Source organism: Manacus vitellinus, unplaced genomic scaffold, assembly GCF_001715985.3.
Source record: "Manacus vitellinus isolate BGI_N305 unplaced genomic scaffold, ASM171598v3 scaffold_8_pilon, whole genome shotgun sequence".
Taxonomy (NCBI): Eukaryota; Metazoa; Chordata; class Aves; order Passeriformes; family Pipridae; genus Manacus; species Manacus vitellinus.
In genome coordinates, this window is record NW_021940864.1 from 8,271,461 (window position 1) to 8,292,842 (window position 21,382).

General features: G+C 37.5%; 1 protein-coding gene across 1 annotated transcript in view; it reads left to right on the plus strand.

Annotated features, from left to right (window-relative positions):
- Positions 1-21,382, plus strand: part of USH2A (usherin) — a 378,483-nt gene that overhangs the window by 142,331 nt on the left and 214,770 nt on the right. The window contains exons 26-29 of the mRNA XM_018085136.2: positions 4,653-4,926; positions 7,938-8,141; positions 8,274-8,354; positions 10,741-10,926. Of these exons, the coding sequence (XP_017940625.2) occupies positions 4,653-4,926; positions 7,938-8,141; positions 8,274-8,354; positions 10,741-10,926 (745 nt within the window). The remainder of the gene's footprint in view (positions 1-4,652; positions 4,927-7,937; positions 8,142-8,273; positions 8,355-10,740; positions 10,927-21,382) is intronic.

Consider the following 21,382-nt stretch of genomic DNA (forward strand, 5'->3'; position numbering starts at 1 on the left):
CAGATCATTTTTTCCTGGGTTTTGAATTCTGCTAGACCGATTTGCTTCCTCTTTTTGACGCAGCCTTAGTTAAAAAATTACAATGAGTTCCAATAACAAGTCTTACTAATTACAGTTATTATTTTAATTTTGCCCTCAAGTAATGACCCAGATCACAAGCTAATAGCATAAGATATTATAGGTACACTACTGTTCCACCCTAAAAAAGAGTTGTATGTGTGTAATTCACAGCACAGGGGTACTATTTACATGAACAGTATTCGCAAGGTTCTTCAGGAGATTCTGGTAGTATGTGATCCTTGTTTCCTCTGTCTTGCTCTGTGTAAGACTACCACAAACATGAGAAAATAGATTCTGACTATAAAGTAAGAAAGGGGACTTACTAAATTTGAAGTGGAGTCAAAAGCACAAAGCAGTTAGACAAAATAATTTCCTTTTCTACTCGTACAAAAATCATCCAGATTTTTGGCAGTTTTATATTTATACTATTTTCAGCTCTGAGAATTGTGATTGGATAATTTTCTTAGAATTTGTCCTAAATCAAGTAATTTTTTTTTTAATGTCACTTTAATCCTGACCTCAACGTCTCCATAGCCTTAAAATGAGGAATTTTAGAGAGGATGAGTACATGTATGCATGCTTTTCCAGCTCTTGCGGCTTTGTGTTCTGCACATACATAATGATGACAGAAGGTTTTTCTGTACACTTGAGCTCACAAAAAAAGGTTAATAGAAAGTGAAAATGAGGTGTGTAGCATGTTGCACATGAGCTACGATGTCTTTGTTAGAAGCTTTGGTCAGGAAACACTTACAGAGCAAAACAGATTATAAGCTATACCACTTATCCCAAGTGCTGTTGTAAGACAGTATTCCCTGACCCTTCTCTTTGCATAGGTCACAACTCTCTTATTAGCATTATAGTTTGGGAATGACTGTAGCTAAACACGTGGCTGATCTGATACCAAACAGCCAAAGACTCTTGTCTTGTCTTCTGCCCGAGACAAAATGATGTCCTAAAAAGGTGCTGTGCATAAAGGTCACTTCTTCCATGCCTTCTATGCCCTGAGAATTAACTCAAGCCAGATAGGTCAATTTGATTATTTTTGGATCCAGGCATAATAATTACAGGCAAACTGTGACCAGATACACTAGTATGAATTAGTAGCTCTCACTCTGGCATGTGTTTCCTCATGAATTTATGTGATTAAAAGAATCCGTGATGGCCGATAAAGTTTGCATTACCGATTTTGATGCTGACCACTTCAACTGCAGCAAAAACCTAAGCACTGCCAGTGTGCAACAGTGGCACTGGCTCCCAAGAAATTGTAGCTGCTGATTTGCTTCTGCAAAGCTGCAAAGTAAGAAAAAAGTCTTGAAAGAACTTTTCCCAAAGAATTGCACGTTTGAACAGCTGCATGAAGTAAAATAGCCAGAGTCCAAGATGAAAGCATTACTGTGATGGAAATAAGAAGAGGTGTGAAATTAGCATTTTGAGAACTCAAAATGCAAATCGTTAAAGAGTGACTGATTCTGAGGGGACTGTTGAGGGTCTTTGTTTGGGCCTCTGCTCTCTGTCTGGCAGGTCTGAACCGGGCTAGATTTTGAACTGGAATGAACATCAACATGAGTAACGTGTACTTTCACTTTCAAAGAACTCACAGACTGCCTGTCCCTGACAAGTTTTTTGAAGTCCGTTGCTTTTCTCTGCTGGTATTCCTGAGACTCAGGAAGACTTCCCAATTCAAGGGAGATAAAGCCATAATCACTCTTCTAGTTCTGCATTGGTTGAGACCATTTTGGGTGGCAGGTTTAACGAAGTGTCATTCAGGCTCTGATGCAGCCCCTATCATATGTGAGTTTGGTTTCCCAGAGCTATATCTGCATATTCCTTTCGTCGTCAAACTCATATGTTCATAAGCAGATCGAGTGAGGCAACAACTTGCTTCTGCAGAGAAGTACAATACAGAACCAAAAAATCATTTAAATTGAAGGGACCTTTGGAGTAATTTATTCCCAGTCTTTGCTAAAAGCAGGACCAATTTATGTTTGAATAGGTTGCTCCATGCATTTTCTGTTTGGGTATTGTGTATCTCTCTCCAGATGGATGGTCCACAGCTTTATAAATTCGTCAGTCTGTTCCAATCTTTGACCATCCACATTATAGGAAAAAAAATCCCAAACAACAAAGAAACCAGCCCTGATCTCTTACTGTTTCTCTCATTACAACTTGTTTTTTGCCTCTCATCCTTTTGTAATGAGCCTCTGAGAAGAAACTGGGTCTGTCTTTTCTGTATCTTCCCATAAGGAAGTTGAACAGTAAAGTTCTCTTCCCTTTTACTCTTAAAACTGAACAAACCCTGTTCTTTCAGCTTCAGATCATACTCTAGGTACTCCAACCACTGACCAACTTGGTGCCTCTCCACTGGATTCACTCTGGTGTTCCGCAGTATCTTTTATATACCAGAGATTCCACAACTGGGTACAGTAGTCCAGGTCTTATACAGGATAGATAGAGGGGAAGAATCAACTCCTTGGAACTGGTGCCTACCTCATTTCTAATGTAGCCCAGTGCATGTTGGTCTTCATCATTTTGAGGGTACATTGTTGGCCAGTGTTCAGTTTGTGATCCATCTTGACTCAGTATTTTCTTCAAAGCTGCTTTATATGCCTAGAACACCAGTGACAGCCCTCTTAGCTATCACTGGCAACCTTGATGAGAGTATATTCCATCCTATTGCCCAGGTCATTAATAAAATTTTTAATCAGAGTTGGTCCCTGTATCAGTCTCGGAGAGATACTACAACCTGATAGTGGGACTATGGAAGCTCTTCTTGCTCCTCATATCTTCCAGTTTCAGGCTAAGCTTTGGTTTTCCTAACTCCAAACTTAAATGCTGAGGTATATCAAAATAAGAATTGTGTACATATAGAAAAGAGTTAATGAAATTTTGTACCTCAAATTCTGAAAAGCAAGCATGCTCGGAAGAATTAAACTGGAAACTGCTTATGTTTAGAGCTGTAATATAACACTCTTGTTCTGTTTAGGGATGGCAACTGAGATGTCTGTAAGATGATCTTCATGCGTTTTTGATTTAAAGTAATAATATAGTTTCCAAGGACAGATTAGAAATCAAGCATTTTTTTAAAGTGGTCCCAGAATTTTATCTAAAGCAAACAATTAGTCTGTTGTTTTTCTAAACCTATGGTCAGTATCTATGCTCAGATCTATGCAGAATTTTGGTTTTTTTTATCTTCACCATGCAGAACAACTGAAACTGAGCAGTGGTCCCCTATCTTTGTCTTCACTTGGGCATTCTAAATGTCAGTCCAGGTCAACAAAAAAAAGCACAAGCATTATTCACTGCCTGCTTTAAAACTGTGCCAAGATGAGTAAATTGGAAAAGGGTTGTGCTGAGTAGTGACCCTGTGTCAAACACTGTGCCCTCTCTCTGGCTCCCAGGTCTGGCAGACTTGCTGGCATACCACTGGAATGCTTTTTTCACACCAGCACAGTGTGCTCCATATTAATTCTTATCAATGAAGAAAAGCAGTGACTTGTCCAATGGACATATTTTTCAAGCTATACTCATCAATACTGATGCCATGATCAGTCCTTTACCTGTATTGTGGAGTCCTTAGCTATAAATGGCTCTAAACTCATGGAAATAAGAAAAGTTGCGGTCCCAAAGAAACAAATAAACAAAATCCCTCTGTTTTATGAGCAAGAAGTGCACTTGGGATAGGACCTGCGTTGCCTGTGTCACTGCAAGTACAGAGTTCTTTCATCAGCTGGAGTCCCTGTTAAGGAAATACAATCTAATTATGAACATTGCAATGCTAATATTATCAGTAAACTAAATATGTCAGTTTGTCAATAATGGTGATAAGAATTTATATTAAATCTGTACTTTTTATTTCACTTAATAAGGTTTTGTCATAGAAACAGTAATGCCTTTTTGTGGATATATTCATATTTTTCAAGCACCAGTTCATCCCCTAAGTGTCTAGTGCTTTATATGTACCAATTTACAGTCTCAGCCCACTTGTGTTCCATTCAGTTAGGATAAAGAGTCTTGTAGTAAAGCATTTGGAGACTTCTGCAGTGAAACATTTAAGTAAAATGTATTTCTATTAGACAATTGGCACATTAATCTCAAAAAGCACATACAAAACCAATTATTTTCTTACAAGATGTAGAAGAATAAGGATGAAATGTATGAATGTAAGAATCAATGTATACTGCAAAAATTTGAAATTGAGTTCACCAGCCAATTAAAAAGACCTTAATCAGGTCTGACATTTCATTTCCTTATTATCTTGTTACATTCTTCTAAAAAATGAATCGATAGATAAAATACTGTTTTCTCATTCTCAAAAAAGCAAAACAGTCCTGATTCATTGTCCTTTCTTTTTAGTTGAATTAATACCAAAGTCTGTTGTCAAAAATTCAAAATATATTTTCCTACCTTCTGAATTAACTGATTCACTCACTGTATTTAGCATGCTTTGTGTAAACAGTATTATCCTGAAGATAAAAATTTCTTATTCATTTATCTTGTGCATAACTCCTTTGATTATGTTTTTCAAAATGAATTTCTGTCGTTGTGTATTTGATGTCTCATTCAAAATATTTTTTCTCTTTGAAAATATATAGATTGAACTGAAAAGTGGAATATTAAACATCTTTTTAAAAACTGGTGTTGTCTTCACACAAGTGGATCTCTGGTTGGGACTGTCTTATTGTGATGGAAAGTGGAATGAAGTCACTGTGAACAAGGAGGGCTCTGTGATTTTAACAAGTATGAATGAACTGAGAGAGCAGGCACTTGAACCCCGTGTTCAGCAGCTGAAAGTAAACTCACCTGTCTACATAGGAGGAATCCCACCTGAGATTCAGAATTTTTATAAAGAGCTGGGGTTAGAACAAGGTAAGATGACACCAAGAACATGTGTTTTCAAAAACTGATGTCGTGCACAAGGTGGACATTCTGCTGCTGACAGTGTAAATTCATGAATACGTAACAGGAATTTTTCTTTCCACCCATTGTTACCTTAACTACCAGTCATCCCTACCAATGTAGCTTTACTGAGTCCTGATCCTTTTGCAAAGCTATAAAAAATCTTCCAACCCAGTGATATCTGAAGCAATCTAACTGCTGGGAGGGGAACTGGAGAGTAGCAAATGGTAAACTGAGATGCCCAACCAGATGATTTCAAATCTTCATCAGAGAGCCAGTTCAGATAAACTTGTTTCACTTGATCCACTCATGTCACTTGCAGATCTGGAATACAAAACCAGTGGAAAACAGTAAACATAGCTTAAATCACTGTAATGAGGCTGGATGCTGCCACATGGAAGAATAGTTGAGAGGGTTTTAGGCCATTTTTAGGCAATATTGATTCTAACCCAAAAAATTAAATTAATATAAACCCCCTAATTCGGATTTTGGCTACAATTTCTATGACCTTTTCCTTGTTATCAGAAAGAGGAGACACAGTCATATTTTTAGTCATCACCTCGACCCTTCTGTTTGGGAACAGGTCAAATTTGTAGGGAAAAGAGAGAAGCATTAATTACAGCCTGATACTAGTGGCCTTCACAAAAGATCTACTGTAGGAAGTGTAGCCAAAAGTGTCTACTAAACTGACTCTGGGTGTGTTTTTTCATTAGTTGTGAAATTATTCATCAGTCATGGTGTATTTTTCAGATACCGTGAACAAATAAGTAGCAGTCAGTAAGTGATTAGTGGGGAATCTAGTAAGTGGCTTTGAATGCATGAACTCACACTGAATGTGTGCACCAAGTAAACTCTGCAGAGCTGTTTGGAAGCCTGGTGGTTTCACAGCTATAGAGTAGTTTGAATCAAATCCATGCATTGGCATTCACAGATATTTCAAGAATATAGTGTTCTTCCAGCTCTAAGTATCACATATAATATAATCTTCCTTCAGGTTCTGTGTGCATAATATTTATGGCCTGAAAGAGCTAGCCAGTCATACCCTGTCAGTGTTGCCTTGTAGCAGATGGTATAGCCTCGTGAGTGGATGCATTCACAACTCCTGCAGCAAAGAGATCTGTGAACAAAGAATCTAGGGCAACATAGCATCTAAAGTGAATGTCTGAAGTGCATACCGAGGCACATCAATAAACATTACTTTTCCACCAAGCCTCCTCAGCACGCCGCAAAATAAGATGGCGGCTGGGAATTTGTATTTAGAGTGTCCAAAGAGAAAAACATTCTTATGTGTTCCTAAATGTAGTTTTAGGTAAACAAGATTAGACATTACAGCTTAAAGCGTGTTTTATTTAGGGCTACAGTGATGTAATGGTAAGATAATAGAATATGGAGACCTTCTGATTTAATAATTATTTAGATAAGATTTTCTCAATCAATGGCTGCTTTGTAGTTAATTTTTAATAAAGGAATGTTGTTTTGCTCACAGCAAATAAGGGATAAATATCCTTCTCCTCCCCCCTCACCTCCATGTCAGTTACAACTTTAATTTAAGAAATTTCAACTAGAGTCTGTGGGCCTTTGCATGACCCATCATATGCCCTCTTGAGAGGTTCAGAAGGAAGGTACCTTGCAGGAATGTTTGTGAGAATTTGTACAGTCTTTACTTATTCTGCAGCTACTTGAGAATAAACAAGATTACTTGGTTGACATTAGTCAGAAATCTTCAAATAGTGATAAATGTAGCCAAAAAGATACTAAAATAATGTATTAAAATAGCTTATACAGTGTGCATCTCACTGAAAATTAAACAGCTGTTTATTCTGTCTTGTGATTGGAATGTCCATGCAGACTGGGACTAATTCTTTCCTCTGCCGCAGACTAAGAAACTGAGCAGGTCGCTGTGGAGTAGCAGTTGAACTTAAATTAGGATGTATTCATGCTGAGGAGCAGTTTGGCTAAATTCCTAGCATTGTGGAAAGAGAGAGTGTTTTAGAGACTGATTCAAAATGGGTTTCCACCTTCAGTACCCCTTTTTGCATAAACTACGTAAGGACATTAGATTCTCAGTTCAGGTGGCTAAGTACAAATACTACTCTGATCTGTCATCTTGCAGTGATAAAGGCAATAAAAGTACATAATATATAAATACAGTGCTTTCACAAAGCTAAAGAGTAGCACTGATCAGTGAGAGGTGGATTTTTAATTTACAAAGTTAATTCTTAAATGAACTGAAGTCTTTAATTTGGTTACTGTTTACTTCAGGTTTATGTTAAACACCAATCGCTACTCAGATTTGAGAACTATTTTGTATCAATTTATTAATTTTTAGTAAATATAGAGATTTTAACAACTGCATCCTGAATTTTATAGTGATGTTTTAACTGCAAATGACTAATTTAACGTATTTGTAATGTTGATAGGAATGTTACACACGTGGACACACAGAAATATATGTATATATAGAAATAAATATAAAATGTAGCTTCTTAAATTTTTTATCATAAACAAATAGTTTAGGGTTGTGTTTCTAGAGGATGTTTGTAAACAGCATAATAGTTATATCCCCATCACAAAAAACTGAAATAACTCCATCTGATCTCCTGAAGTTAATTGTATTTTTAATTTAGATATTTTTCTCAGTTTGAGAAAGCATGTGTATTAACAAAATATTAGAAGGCAGCAGAAAGCTGATTTTAAAAGTCAGAATCACTTTTATGGTAATAATTTTAAAGTGAGAAGTGACAGGAGAGAAAACAGAAAGCTATTTCCTTCTGGGATGGAATTGCTAACAGTGAAAGGTGTTCCTGTAAGGCAGGAACTTACCAGCTTAGTATCGTGAAAGTGTAGGCAGAATGTCACGTTGGAAGTCAACCTATTCACATTATAGTCTTTAATGCTGAAAATATAGAATTGAAAGGAACAAAAGTGTTTCTTAATGACTGAAGCTCTTTATGTGGTACTAATCCCTTACTGTTTGCTAGGTTTCGGTGGTTGCATGAAGGATGTTAAATTTACACGAGGTGCTGTCGTTAACTTGGCATCTGTGTCCAGCAGTGCTGTCAGAGTCAATCTGGACGGATGCCTATCAACTGACAGTGCTGTTAACTGCAGGGGAAATGACTCCATCCTAGTGTACCGAGGAAAAGAGCACAGTGTTTATGAGCATGGTCTACAACCATTTACAGGTAACACATTGGTTCTTTTTTAAAAAAATACATAATTTTCAGTTCATTTTTTGTCAATGTATTACTGTGTTCAGTGTTTTTTTAGTATTTTTAATCTTTTACCTCCTCTGTACTTCTCCATGTCCTTTGAAGAATACCTCTATAGGGTGGTTGCCTCAAATGAAGGAGGATCAGTATCTAGTGTATGGACCCACGTTCGTACAAGAGAATCAGGTAAATATAATTTTAAGTTTTACTTACTCTCATTTTTCATAGGCTAGCTAACGCCAGTTTGAAGGTGTTCAAGAATGGTCTCGGCACAATTCTGTGCAATGTGCTCTAGGATGACCCTGCTTGAGCAGGGAGGTTGGACCACATGACCCACTGTGGTCTCTTCCAACCTTACCCATTCTGTGATTTTGTGGAGACAATCCCACCACAGTGATTTTGAGTAGTGCACATTGCACGGTATTTCTGAAGGAGCAAAACTGCTTAATGCTTTGAGCAGAATACCAAACTACAGTCATCAGCTAAAGTGTTAAGGCAAGTATTTTCTTATCATAATTCAAGGCATTTTCCAAACATGTATTGGATAATGTCATTATGTGAGAGGAAAGGATGTTATTGAACTGCATTAACTGAGTAAGAGCAGCCATCCATGTAGTTGTGCTCTTATGTGCACATCTGACCTCATGTTACATGAGTAGGTTGGAGTAAGTAAATCTGCATTTTCCTATGCATCACCTAATGATACAAAATCAGGTATAGAGAAAGGTGATACTGGGATAGCAGGCACAAGCCGTGGAAATAAGAGGCCATGTAGTTGCTAGGGACAAGAAGGTGTTGTGAAAGTTGTTTTTTTAAATGACCCACACATGAGTATGCTGCTCAGTGTGGCTGAATGAGGATTCTTTTAACGAGTAGTCCATAGATTGTGAGTGAAAATGTGGCAATATATACTACCAAAGCAGCATGTGGGTTGTGGAGAAGGTTTCAAAGTAGGAACATATCTGCTGAGCATTAAAGATCAAATTTTTTCATATGTCTTATGAAGAAAATTTAAAAAAACTTTTCCCCTTCTGTTCAGTGTTTTTGCAAACTTCATCAAACAAGTTTTTGAAGATTTACAGTTCTGTATTTAACAAACCTTCCCTCTTCTGTAAATTGAAGCCTAATTGCAGTCCAACAAGGCAGAGAATGCTTTTGATGGAAGTTATTCAGTCTATGATCTTAAAACATTATGTGATACTTGCATAAATATTGGACTTGAAAATGCATTCTTATACAACTTACTCTCATTATTTGGTGTGCCACCCAGAAGGCACAATATATATGCATATTTTCATATTAAAAACTGTCTGACAACTGTAAGGTTTGCCACAAATTTATGTTTGCAAGCTGACCACAGTATTGAGCAGTCTATGTTCCCTGGGGTTGGAGAATAATTGCACTATTTAATTATTTTTGAGTTGGTTTTGTTATATCCCTTATGAGAAGACCATCTGCTGTACAGTACCTTACCTTACCTTCATAACTAATAAAATCAATATATTACTGTAGTAATGGAAACTTTCTCAGAGTATCACATTCTTACTTTACACAAGAATCACAACTTCCAGGTATTTTTGTACTTTCCATACTGATACCCTTCTTATAAAAAACAAGACTGCATTCATATTTAATGAAACTAAACAATAAAATTACCAAAAAATAGGTTATTTAATGGAGAGAAAAGCGAATGATCATCAGCAGGGCTAGGGAGTCCACATGCGTTTACGGCAAACTCATCATCCATCATCCTGCCATAGTGTTCCTTGGATCTTTCCTTTGCATCCCTTGTGCAGTCATCTGTGATGAAGTTGTTACTGGCCAGACCTTTACCTGGTATAGTAATATCTAAGAAATAGTTAAAGGTTATAGGAAATGGGATGATTTCTTTTTATTAGCAACTGTATGCATATATGATCTTGGTTTTCTGTTCCTTAAAACATTTTCATTTTCCTTTTTCCTTTTTTTTTTTTTATATTATGTTATGATCAGAAGCAAAGGATTTTGCAAAAAGGCCTTAAAAATCACTGCTTTGCCCCAGGACAAGTGCATGGCATTGTGGAAATAGGAAAATAAATCAAAGACCTTCAATTTTTTGAAGGACTTCTGTAAATGAGAATGCAAATATTTAGAAATGTCTCATAATTTTGACATTCTGTGGCTTAGACACCCAACTGATAAATATCAAAACTCTTCTCTGTTGCAGCACTGTCTTGCTTCATTCAGTTGTGTTATTTTAATGCCTGAGCTTGTTAGCTACGTGCAATCCACCTCCTCTCTTTGTGAGTGATGCATAAATATGTTTGATACATGAAATGTTTTTGGAAAATTGCAACAAGACAAGAAGGAATGTTATGTAGATGGAGTTTTGATGGTTTTGAAATATAGCTTAAACTGAATAGCTCAAGATGTGCAGTCATATTAAATCAATGCTGAAAAGTTACAACTCTAATAAATTGTATTTATGCTAATGGTTGAGTCTGATTTACTGCAGCCATTAAAAGTGAAGAATAGGGGCAATAGTCTCCTTAGAACTGCCATTTTCTCTATTTTCTATTTTATCCTTCTACAGTTCCACAAAATGTGCCAAGTCCCTCAAGAGTTCACAGTATAAATGGTTACAGCATTGAGGTCACCTGGGACAAACCAGCTGGGGTCATAGGTGTAATTGAGAAGTACATTTTGAAAGCATATGAAGCGGATGGTCCCAATGTACCCATCACTAGTGCTGAGCTTGCTGACACTGGTATGCTCACAGGTAAATGCTGTTAAGTACCATTTTTTAGGCATATCTAATAACACAGGATGCTTATACCTTCTTTTGTTGATCTGTAAAAAATTACTTGTCTATTTTTGTGTATACACAGCATAGATAACATTTGGAAGGATAATTATTTGTGTCAGCGTCCTCATAGTGATGTACTCATTTCAAAGAACAATAGAAATTAAGATACAACAAAAATACTAAAAAGCAATTCCCAAACTATTTATGATCTGGGCGGGAGGAATGCTTTTTTGGTTTACTTGTTTTTGCGCAGTATATGTGATTTTTTTTTCCTCCTTCACTGTTGTTCCATCCAGTTCACCTAAATTAACTCTGAATATGGGTCCCATAGGATACTATGTGACCTGAGGTATGAAAGCACTTGATCTACTTGCCTAATTTTGATCATATAAACCCAACTGATTTCAGTGGGAACTACCATGCATATGCATTAATCAGATGGTGTGGTTGATACCACTGGGATGTAGAGGTAGGTTATTATGGAATGAAGGAATTCAGGGCTTTGAGTTTATGGGGTTTGTTTGCTGTTGAGCTGTGGGTTGTGGACAGAAGCTATAAGGAACCATTACATGAGATGTTTCCTGTAGTCTAGGTCTTTTTACACATAGGAGGCAGATTTTTTTAGGAAGAAATGGTGGACTCTTTCTTCTACATAGAGAACGTTTTGGGACATTTCTTCCTGTCAAGATAACGTAGATCTGGCTTTCTGCTCTCTATTAACAAACTGCCTTTGATTGCTGCTACAAGGGAAGGAAGTACATTACAGAAAAGAATCTGGATTATGTTATATAGTGACTAAACGGGGCAATAATACAAAATCTTACTTTCATTGTAACGAATTGTGACCAATACACTTGTTTTTATAATCTCTAACATAAATTATTTAATTCATAACAATTACAAAAGTGGTAACAATGTAATGCTCAAAGCTGTTGCTTTGGTTTGACTCAGGTTTTAGGCAGTACAGTAGTCTTGGAAAAACTGTTAACTCAGGCAGTATATTATTGCTGCTTTCCTCAAGCCCAGGTAATAGTTTTTACATAAGTATATATGGTTTGTTTCTCTGCCATAAGCATACATTTTCAAGAGAAAACTTGCATGTATTTTATTTTCTTCAGTTTTAAATATCTTGACTGTTTGTGAGTGATGAACTTACATGCTGCATGGGCTTTCTGTCCTTACTGCCATTTCTTTGATGACCTTGTTGATTTCAATATTCTTTATTTATGCTATAAGGCAATACAAATTGCATTAGCAGAATTTAAAGACCCTAGTAGAAACAGATGTATTAGATAGCTTATTCACAGCTGATGGTCAGAACAAAAATGTTGTTTAAATTTGTTGGTGCTGTGCTATGATTATGTGTCAGGGTTATGAAAAAGCCTATACCAACCTGGACAGGTAAGAGGTTATCTGCATGCAGCTTACGGGAGGTAGAAGAAGAAAACCTTTGTATTAAATGGAGACAGTAAGTGGATTTTGGTTCTTTATTACAGCAGATAGCTGTTGAATAATGGAAAATAAAAGAATGGAATCATAGAATACCAGGTTGGAAGGGAGCTCAAGAATCATTTTGTACAACCTTTCTTGGCAAAACCATGGTCTAGACAAGATGACCCAGCGCCCTGTCCAGCTGAATCTTAAAAGTGTCCAGTGTTGGGGAATACACCACTCCCTGGGGACATTATTACAATGACTGATTGTTCTCATTGTGAAAATTTTTCCTCTTGTGTCTGAGTGGAATCTCTTAAGGAGTAACTTGCACATAATAACCTCTTGTCTTCTCCATGTGACTCCTTGTAAAAAGGGAGTAGCCACTTTTTAAATACTGGAACATGGTGATAAGGTCTCCCCTGAACCTTCTTTTCTCAAGGCTGAACAAACTCAGTTCTCTCATCCTTTCTTCACATGGCAGACTTCCCAATCCTTTTAGCATCTTTGTGGCCCTTTTCTGGCCCCTCTCCAGCCTGTCCCCATCTTTTGTGCACAATGGGAACCAAAACTATACATAGTGTTCCAGGTGTGGCCTGACAAACACTGAGTAGAGTGGAATAATGACTTCTTTATCTCTCCTGGTGATGCCTTTCTTGAGGCAGCATCCTGCTGGCTTTGTTTGCCACAGTAGCACACTGAGCACTCATATGACCCAAAGAACTTAAGAATGGCTGTATTCAAATATTGGTCTCTCTGACAATGTCAGATTATAGATGCTTAGGAAGAAAATGTAAGAAATGTGCTAAGCATAGAGTGAGTGTTCCTGTTAATACAAATTCAGCTGTTTGGCTGAAAGCTGCATCTGGACCATCATGCTTAATGTACTTTGGTAAAACTGTCTTTATTTTTTTATACATTTATACTTCTAGCTTCTGTAACTTGCTGTGGCAGTAAGTTTTTCAATTCAGTTTTGTGTGTTTAAGGACTGCTTCCTTAAACAGTTTAGTTATGTATTTTCCAATTTTGGCATTGTATGAAATATATAATTGATGTCCTCATGGTGAGGTCAGAGCTGAGACAAGTGGAAATTAAATCACTGGTCTTGAAACTATTTTATCTTAGTTCATTGATTTCAGTGAAGCCTACACAAGTGGGCAAGTGTATGGACATTGAGAACTGGCTATCCACAAATGTGAGGCTCCCAGGAAAAAGTGTCTTTCCCTGTTGAATTATCTTTCCTAGTTAATCAAAAGTTATCATAAACACAGAACCCCACAGAAGATGCTATCTTTGCTTACTTTGAATTTGCTGAGAAGGAAAATGTTGCTTGTTTTCTCCCTAATTTCAGGTAAATTTCTTCAGAAATTCTTTTGTTGTGTTCCATGAGGAAATGCCACAGTAACTCAAACAACCAGGCTTGTTAATGCAACAGCAGAGAATAAAGCACCACACCTCTCAGTGGGATCACTGATGAAGAAACTCTGACATTTTTCCACACCCTCCTTCAAATTTTCATTCCCTGTCAAATCTAGGCACCACTTAATCTGCTGCTTGCAAATGTATCTGAGGGCACTGACAACCCTCTTTGTCTTTTTTTTCCCTTGAAGCTTTTTATGCCCATCTCTTGTGTTTTGGTTTATACTTAAATTGTAAATTCTTTTGAACCATTTCAGTAGGGTCCTGAGTCATAACTGTTGCACAGTGACAAAAAGTTAAGAGCATTACCCATTTCTGTGTGTGTCAAATTCAGAAGAACCTTTGTCAAGAAGAAAAGCTGAGCTAAATATTAAAACAGGTCTTTAAATGGCTGTAATACCACAGTCTCAAATGCCTATTTCTGACTCATCAGAAACCAAAATCCTTCCAAATCTGACCCTTGTAATCTTCAAAATGTCAAACTATTTTTTCACTTTCATCCAAGAAAGGAGTATTCATCAGATTTAAATGCTTAAAAATGAGGTTCTGACTGTTGAACCAGGAGTGTATTGGATATATTATTTGATATATTTCCACATGGTGTTCAGTATCTGTATTCTAGGCTGAGAGTGTAAAGTTAGAGTGTAAATTTTTGGGATTCAAGGAGCACTGTGCAAGCCTATCTTGCCTTCAAAGACGCATGTAATAACATTGATACACTTTGGATACAGCTCGTCACACAGAGTAATAAAGGAAGTACAGGGTCATCACATCAAAGAAGTTTCTTCCTAGAGACTGAGTTGCTTTCCTGTGCATTCCAGTGCATTCCACATGCTGACATGAAAATTTGGAATATAAATTAGTATCAGTATTTAAACAAATGAAAGAGGCTTTAGAACATACATTGTTTCAGTGTGGTTTGTGAGAAGCTTTTGCTTCTACTTTCCTTTGGAATCCAGAATATCAAAGGATCATTGGGGTTGGAAGGATTATCTAGTCAACTCCCCTAGCTCAGACAAGGTTAGCTGGAGCAGGTTTCCCAGGACCATGTCCAGCTGAGTTTTGAATATCTCCACATATGGAGATATTCCACTGTGGGAAACCGGTTCCAGTGTTTGTCCACCCTCACAGTAAAAAAGTGTGGTTTCTTGTGTTCAGTTGGAATTTCCTTTTCTCTCCCGGGAAGGTGGTCACAGCACCAAGCCTGCCAGAATTCAAGAAGAGTTTGAGCTCTCAGACAGATGGTGTGATTCTTGGGGTTGTCCTCTGCAGAGCCAGGAGTTGGACTTGATCAAAGAATCGTTTAGGTTGGAAAAGACCTCTGAGATCATCACGACCCATGATCCTTGTGTGTCCCTTCCAACTCAGGATATTCTATGATACTATGATTCATGTATTTCGATTTGTGCCCATTGACTCTTGTCATATCACTGGGCATTACTTAGAACAGTCTGGCTACTTCTTTGTTCCCTCCCATCTGGTATTTATAAATATTGATAGATCACCCCAAGCCTTCTCTTTCCTGAGCTCAGTCCCAACTCTCTCAGCCTGTCTTCATAAAAGACATGCTCCAGTCCATTTTTCATCTTAGTGGCCCTTTTGTATCACCCACAAACTTGCTGAGGGTCACACTTTCCCCATCATCAAGGTCATTAATGGAGATGTGGAACAGTATTTGCCCCAGTATCAATCCCTGAGATACACCCCAGCTGTCTTGCCTCTAAACAGGTTTTGTGTTACTGATCACAATCCTCTGATGCTTCTTTTGTCAAGCACAAGCACTGGGAGGACTATGGTGGGTTTTTAATCCACCATAATTCCGATTTCTGTCATTTAAGAATTCAGGAGATTGACAAACCTGTAAATGACAGGGTCCCAAATATGGGCAGTGAAGGATGCTAATGATACCTGCAAATAATATTGAAATAAAATATCCTGCAAAAGAATTCACAAACAATTAGTGTTCCTCTTATAGATATCTCTTTCAAGTGTGTATGGTTTTGCTGTTCATCCTACCTGTGTCATTGCTGCGATAGTTGAGGGCTGATGTTGTGACTGCACACGTGGTAATGAGAAAACTGTTGTCAACAGGTTCCCCTCTGAAAGCCCATGGCAGCCGTTCCCTCCTTCCCGTGGCACGTGTTTGTAATTACTTTTCAACTTTTAGTCTTTTATGCTTGACAGATGAATATCTCAGGAAAAGTTAATTTAATGATTTAATATGGTTAATCAAAATGTCTGGGCTGCCCCTTGGTTTTGAAAGTGCTCTAGCTAGAGAATCTCTCAGAAGAGGAGACAGGGCCAACTGCCAGTGACAGATCGGCTGGGGCTGGACAGCGAGGCCATAGGACTGGGGGAAGCTTGCTGCCAGGCTGGCAAATGCCCATGCTCTGGGAAATGCTGCTGGCTGAGAGATTCTCCCTCTCAGGGAAACCTCTGCCAGGCCTCAGCCGGCGCTGCCGAAGCAACCTGTGGCTTTGCAACCAGCCTCTGCGCCCTGAGCACTGCCTCTGACGGCGTTCGGGGGTCACTGTCTGAGGTGGCTCTTAGGAAATGTTGTTTCCTTTGGGCTTTTTTGGTCTATATGGGGCCTGTAAGCAATGGGGAGTGTGCCACGTGACACTGTTAGTGAATTGCTGGAATAACTTTCATGCTCTTGAAATTACCTGAAAACTCTTGGTTTGCACAAATATTTTACACTGAAAACAGTTAATGAGATTTTTGTAAATTTATAGGAATTTATAAATTTATAGGAAAGGATTGCAAACCAACTAATGTGAATGTATGTAGGGTCAGAGCACTAGGAGGACTCCCAAATCCCTGCTCCAAACTGAGACAAATTTCTAATGTACTAAAACTTTTTATGTAGATACAAATAGGCATAATGCACTAAACAGGTTTGGTGTATTTAGTTTGTATTTACTTACAACTAATGTTTAAAGTAATAAAAGCTAGAACTTTTTAATGAAAATATGGTTTTTGAAAGCTGCTTCATTAGGTGCTTGGCAGCTTGAGCCAAGTTAAATACAAGAATGGCTGGTATTTTGAGGTGGATTATTTCTCATTGTCATCATTTTGTTGAAGTAACCTTTGGTCAGAAACACAGATAGATGACAGAAGATGTCTAAATATTTCCCATTAGAATGACAGTATGTGCTTTACAATGCTATACCACAGCATGTGAGATCTGGAGGGCTGTATGCATTGTGCCCACACAAAGGGGTGTCATGCATTGAGATCCATTTAATGATGAGGACGATGATGCTCATTGTTGGCCTGTTTTGTCCCTGTGGGTGTCATAAGGAGATTAGGTCTCTCTGTCTCTCTCACCCATCTATAGGCACACCTGTCTTGGTGGGAGGAGCTGAAGGAGCATACCAGAGGCTGCAGCCCAGCCCCTGCTCAGATCCCTGTTTGACTGCGGCAGCTAATGCAACATCGGGTAGCCAATAGACCTGTCTTTGCCCATTAGGTTTCTGTGAGTTGTCAGGTGGTGCTTGAGCTCCTAATGACTCTAAGTCAGAGTGGCAGAATGTAGGTTCCTATCTCCTTTCATTTAGCTGGCTTTAGCAGACTAGTGGCATATTTTTCAATATATGAATTTTAAAACATAAATTATATTAGTATTCTACAATATTAAGATTCAAACTTGATTGAGTTTAGACCTAAATGAATCTTGTTTACAGTCCAATGCTGTTTTATAAATTTATTCATACAAAATGTAAATTGTCTGATTAAATAAACCTGAACATTTTATCAAAATCACATCAACTCTTAGCTACATACCAATACTTTTATTAATAAAAAGAAGTCAATGTTTTAATGTTTGTCAGGACAGAAGGGATAATTAATATGGTTTTATAGACATACTCAAAAAAGTTTGCAAAAAGGTGGACAGTATTTCTTTCTCTCTTTGCAAACTTTTAAAATTAATCATACTACAGAAAACGAGCACTACCAGTTGTTTGAAATGATCAAGGGTAACATAGTGGTAGATATTACAGAATCAATACTCTGTTGAGCCAAGGTTTTTTTGCAAACTGAAGCAACTAGAGAGTTGCCCTGTGTTATTGGGAATGTAACAGGTTTCTTTCAACCACTGCAACCTGAATTGCATCTTCAAAGCCAGTGGAGCTTGTACATGGTTTGTTATGAAATATTTCTGGTGGGGAAAAGAAGGGTCTTTCAAGCCACCTAAATCCAACAACTAAGGTAAACTTTTTTTTTGTTCTTATAAGCCAAAGAGTTGGAATAGGTGTCCTCATGTTCAATAGTCCTTCAACGTTTTATGACTCATACTATACTTAGTTAGAAGATGCTTTAAAAATGCAGATGTATGCGACAGATTGATGTGCACAGGCTTTCAGTTCAGAAATGCATATGTAGAAGACACATGTACTTAAACAGTTTTTGCTACAATCTGTCAAAAACAAAGTCAGTTGAGGACTTCCTTTTCTGATCAGTGGACTGTGATTAAGTGTACTGTGGCAATGATGCATCTCGACACACAAGTGACTTTGTTGGACAGATGCTGTATGACCTCAGGCATTCAAGTTAGCTAAATAGTCTTGAGGTATGGGGAGGGGAGATTTGGTAATTTTTGTTTCTAAAGCTTAAACAAAAACTAAGGTGAATCTAAAGGTCAAGTGTTGTTTCAATTGTAATAGGTGTATTTCAAAATAGTTCCTTATGAAATAGAGTGTTAGGGAGTCAACAATGAAAAAATCTGTCAAAGAAAAGTCCTTTTGACAACAAAATGCACTCAACTTGTGAAAGAAATGTGTGATAAGCTTTGTTCGGAATCTTAATATTCAGTAGCAAAGCTGAGTTTTCAGGCTGCGTATGAAAGTAATGCCTGGTTATGATTAAAATTAGCTAAATTTACCTCTAAAAAAAATAGAACTAGCCTTGCAAAATAGTCCTCTTCAACCATGTTAGCTGAGCTAACATGGAAGTGAGGAAGTGAACTTTAGTATTTGTGTTACATCTGTAAGATTAAATAGCTTATTTTTGTGTGAGTTTTGTATGTAGGTGAGTGGTTTTGTTTTTATGGGAAGGCTTCATCAGGAAATATATTTTAAAAACCTCACCTCAATTTATATTTTTTTATAACCAATCCATTATGCAGAGTAAAAGCTCTATAAGTTGCAATAAGCAAGTGTGTCTTTTCATCTCTGAAGACCTGGTGGAGTTTTGAAGCAACTTCATGAAACAGTAGGGTGACAGATTGGAACAGTGAAGCAGCTGCTTTCATAAAACTAGATGAAGAAATTGCTATAATACTGTAATTGCCTTTGATTCTATTTTTCAGTTTTTCTGAACAGAATATTAGCCCTCATAGTAGTGGTGAACAGTTTATTTTTTTGTTGATGAGAAGCACTACTTTTCCACTCAAAATCTGCCAGGATGCTGTGTTGCCTAAATGTATGAGACTTCCCTTTTAGAGGTTCTGAACAAAAGAAATGTCTGTTTTATGGAGAAGTGAAGGAAAGAAGCTGGATATTTAATCTTCTTATATGCTGTGTGCATTAGAATGATGAATGGAGTGGATATAAAGATGCAACTCACCCTGACTAGTCCATGCACCCATTTTGCCATAAATTCATTGTTGACCCCTTTTTTACTGTCCATAGCAATGTTCTTATCCTTTATCTGCTGGAATGAACGTAGCGTTTTCTCTCTGACACAACTCTAAACCTCAACTTTCAATATTGCAAATAATTAAAGACCATTTAAATAAAACTATAGAGAATTAAATACTAGTTTTGCATATAAAGTGGGCTTAATGTTCTAGGTGTGATTCCAGATCACTCTTTTAGACTGTTAACTTTACATTCATATTTAACAAATGACATTATTCAGTTTCATGGGGTCACTGTGTCAAAATGTCTGTGTTAGAACTTTAATTTATTTCCAAAGGTTCTTTGGGCAGATAGGATGGTGTGTTAGAATGATTTAGTGTCTCCACTTTCCCATGTGGATTTTAAGGCTTTGAACGTAGCCTATGATGTAAATTTTGAGACTAGGTGGATTCAGCTGCTCTGTGGTGGCAGACTGAATGAATGGGACTCATATCCCAAATGTGGGAGGTTGACCCTCATCTTAAATATTGATGATGTCTCTAATTCTATCTCCTGACCAAAGTGACAATTTATCTGCCTCTCCCCTGTTAACTTTAATAGAATACATGCAATTGTGGCCAAATTTTGCTTTGTTAGCATCCCATCTTGGAAAGCCCGATGGATTCTTATCAGATCAACAATTATTGGGTATAGACAAGAGATGCCAGTCAGGGAGTGTGATAATTGAGAAGTTGGGGTAAGTTTTTTAAAGCTGTCAGCTGACTTCATTGGATCATAGGCTGTTTTTTACTGCAAAATTTATTTTGCTGTGCTATAAATTAATTCACGTGTATCAGTGATGATCTTTGCTGTGGGACTGCTGACTTCGTATTTTAACGTAGTCAGGCGCTGAGTGTAAATTTCACTGACTGACTGAAAGTGCAGAGGAAATGAGTGGGTAATGAGAGCAGAGCAGCCAGTTCTTTAATTGAATTAAAAGCCGGGTGACACCAATGCAGACACCTGTCCAATTACAGACAGGCCAAGGTGTTTACCATTGCTGTACAAGCGATTTGAAGATGACAGAAATCTTTCCGCCCACAGATTAACATAATGAAGGAGAACAGATTACAGTGGATGCTGGCCAAACAGATAGGATGGCAGCTGAGAAAAAAGTAGTTTGCTGAAGTATGTAAATAAAATCTGTGCACTTTCTATTGCCTACCTATGCAGCACATCTGTTTCTTTGTTGAAAGAAAATAGGGCAAGAGTACATGGGAAGGAAAAACATTGATTAGGAAACAAACAAATGATTTTTTAGTTTGCTGCCTCTGCTGAATGAATTTTAAACATAAAATGCCTTTTGCAAAAGGGCTTCTTTACTTGTTTGGGGGTTTTGTGGGTTTTATTTTTTTTTCTTTTTGCAAATTCTCACTGCCTTTCGCAAACTTACCTATGCAATGTGAACTCTGTTCTGCTGCAGATGCTTTATATAAAACCTTTCTATTTTGTCAAAAGTAAACAAAACAGCCCAATCCCAACCTTCTGCAGATACGGGCATCTTTCTGGATATGTCCTACTGCAGCTCTCAGTGCCTGAAGCCATTGGTGACCCTACCGAATGTCTTCTATCAGAAAATGCAAGGAGCATTAATTCACTGCTTTATAAGAAAAGAATGCTACAAGTGCTAAAAGTACAAATAAAACTAAATTGCTTCCTAAAGCACAGCAGAGTGAGTAGAGAGGTGGCATATACACTGTACTATGCTTCTCTTGACTGAGAACTTGCAAATGTCACAGAGTATTTGGTTTCTGCTTCTGTTTATTTGCAGAAGGTAATTCCAGCTGTGCCTTTTATAGTTTCCTGTGTTTAACCCTCTATGATTTGGAAATAAGTCTTATGCAAAAAAAGATATTTTTTTAACTAATGGAATTTCCATGATGAAGAATTTAGTGTAGATTCCAGTACTTCCAATGTTTTACAGGGATAGTAATGCCTAAAGGGGCATACAGGAAAGC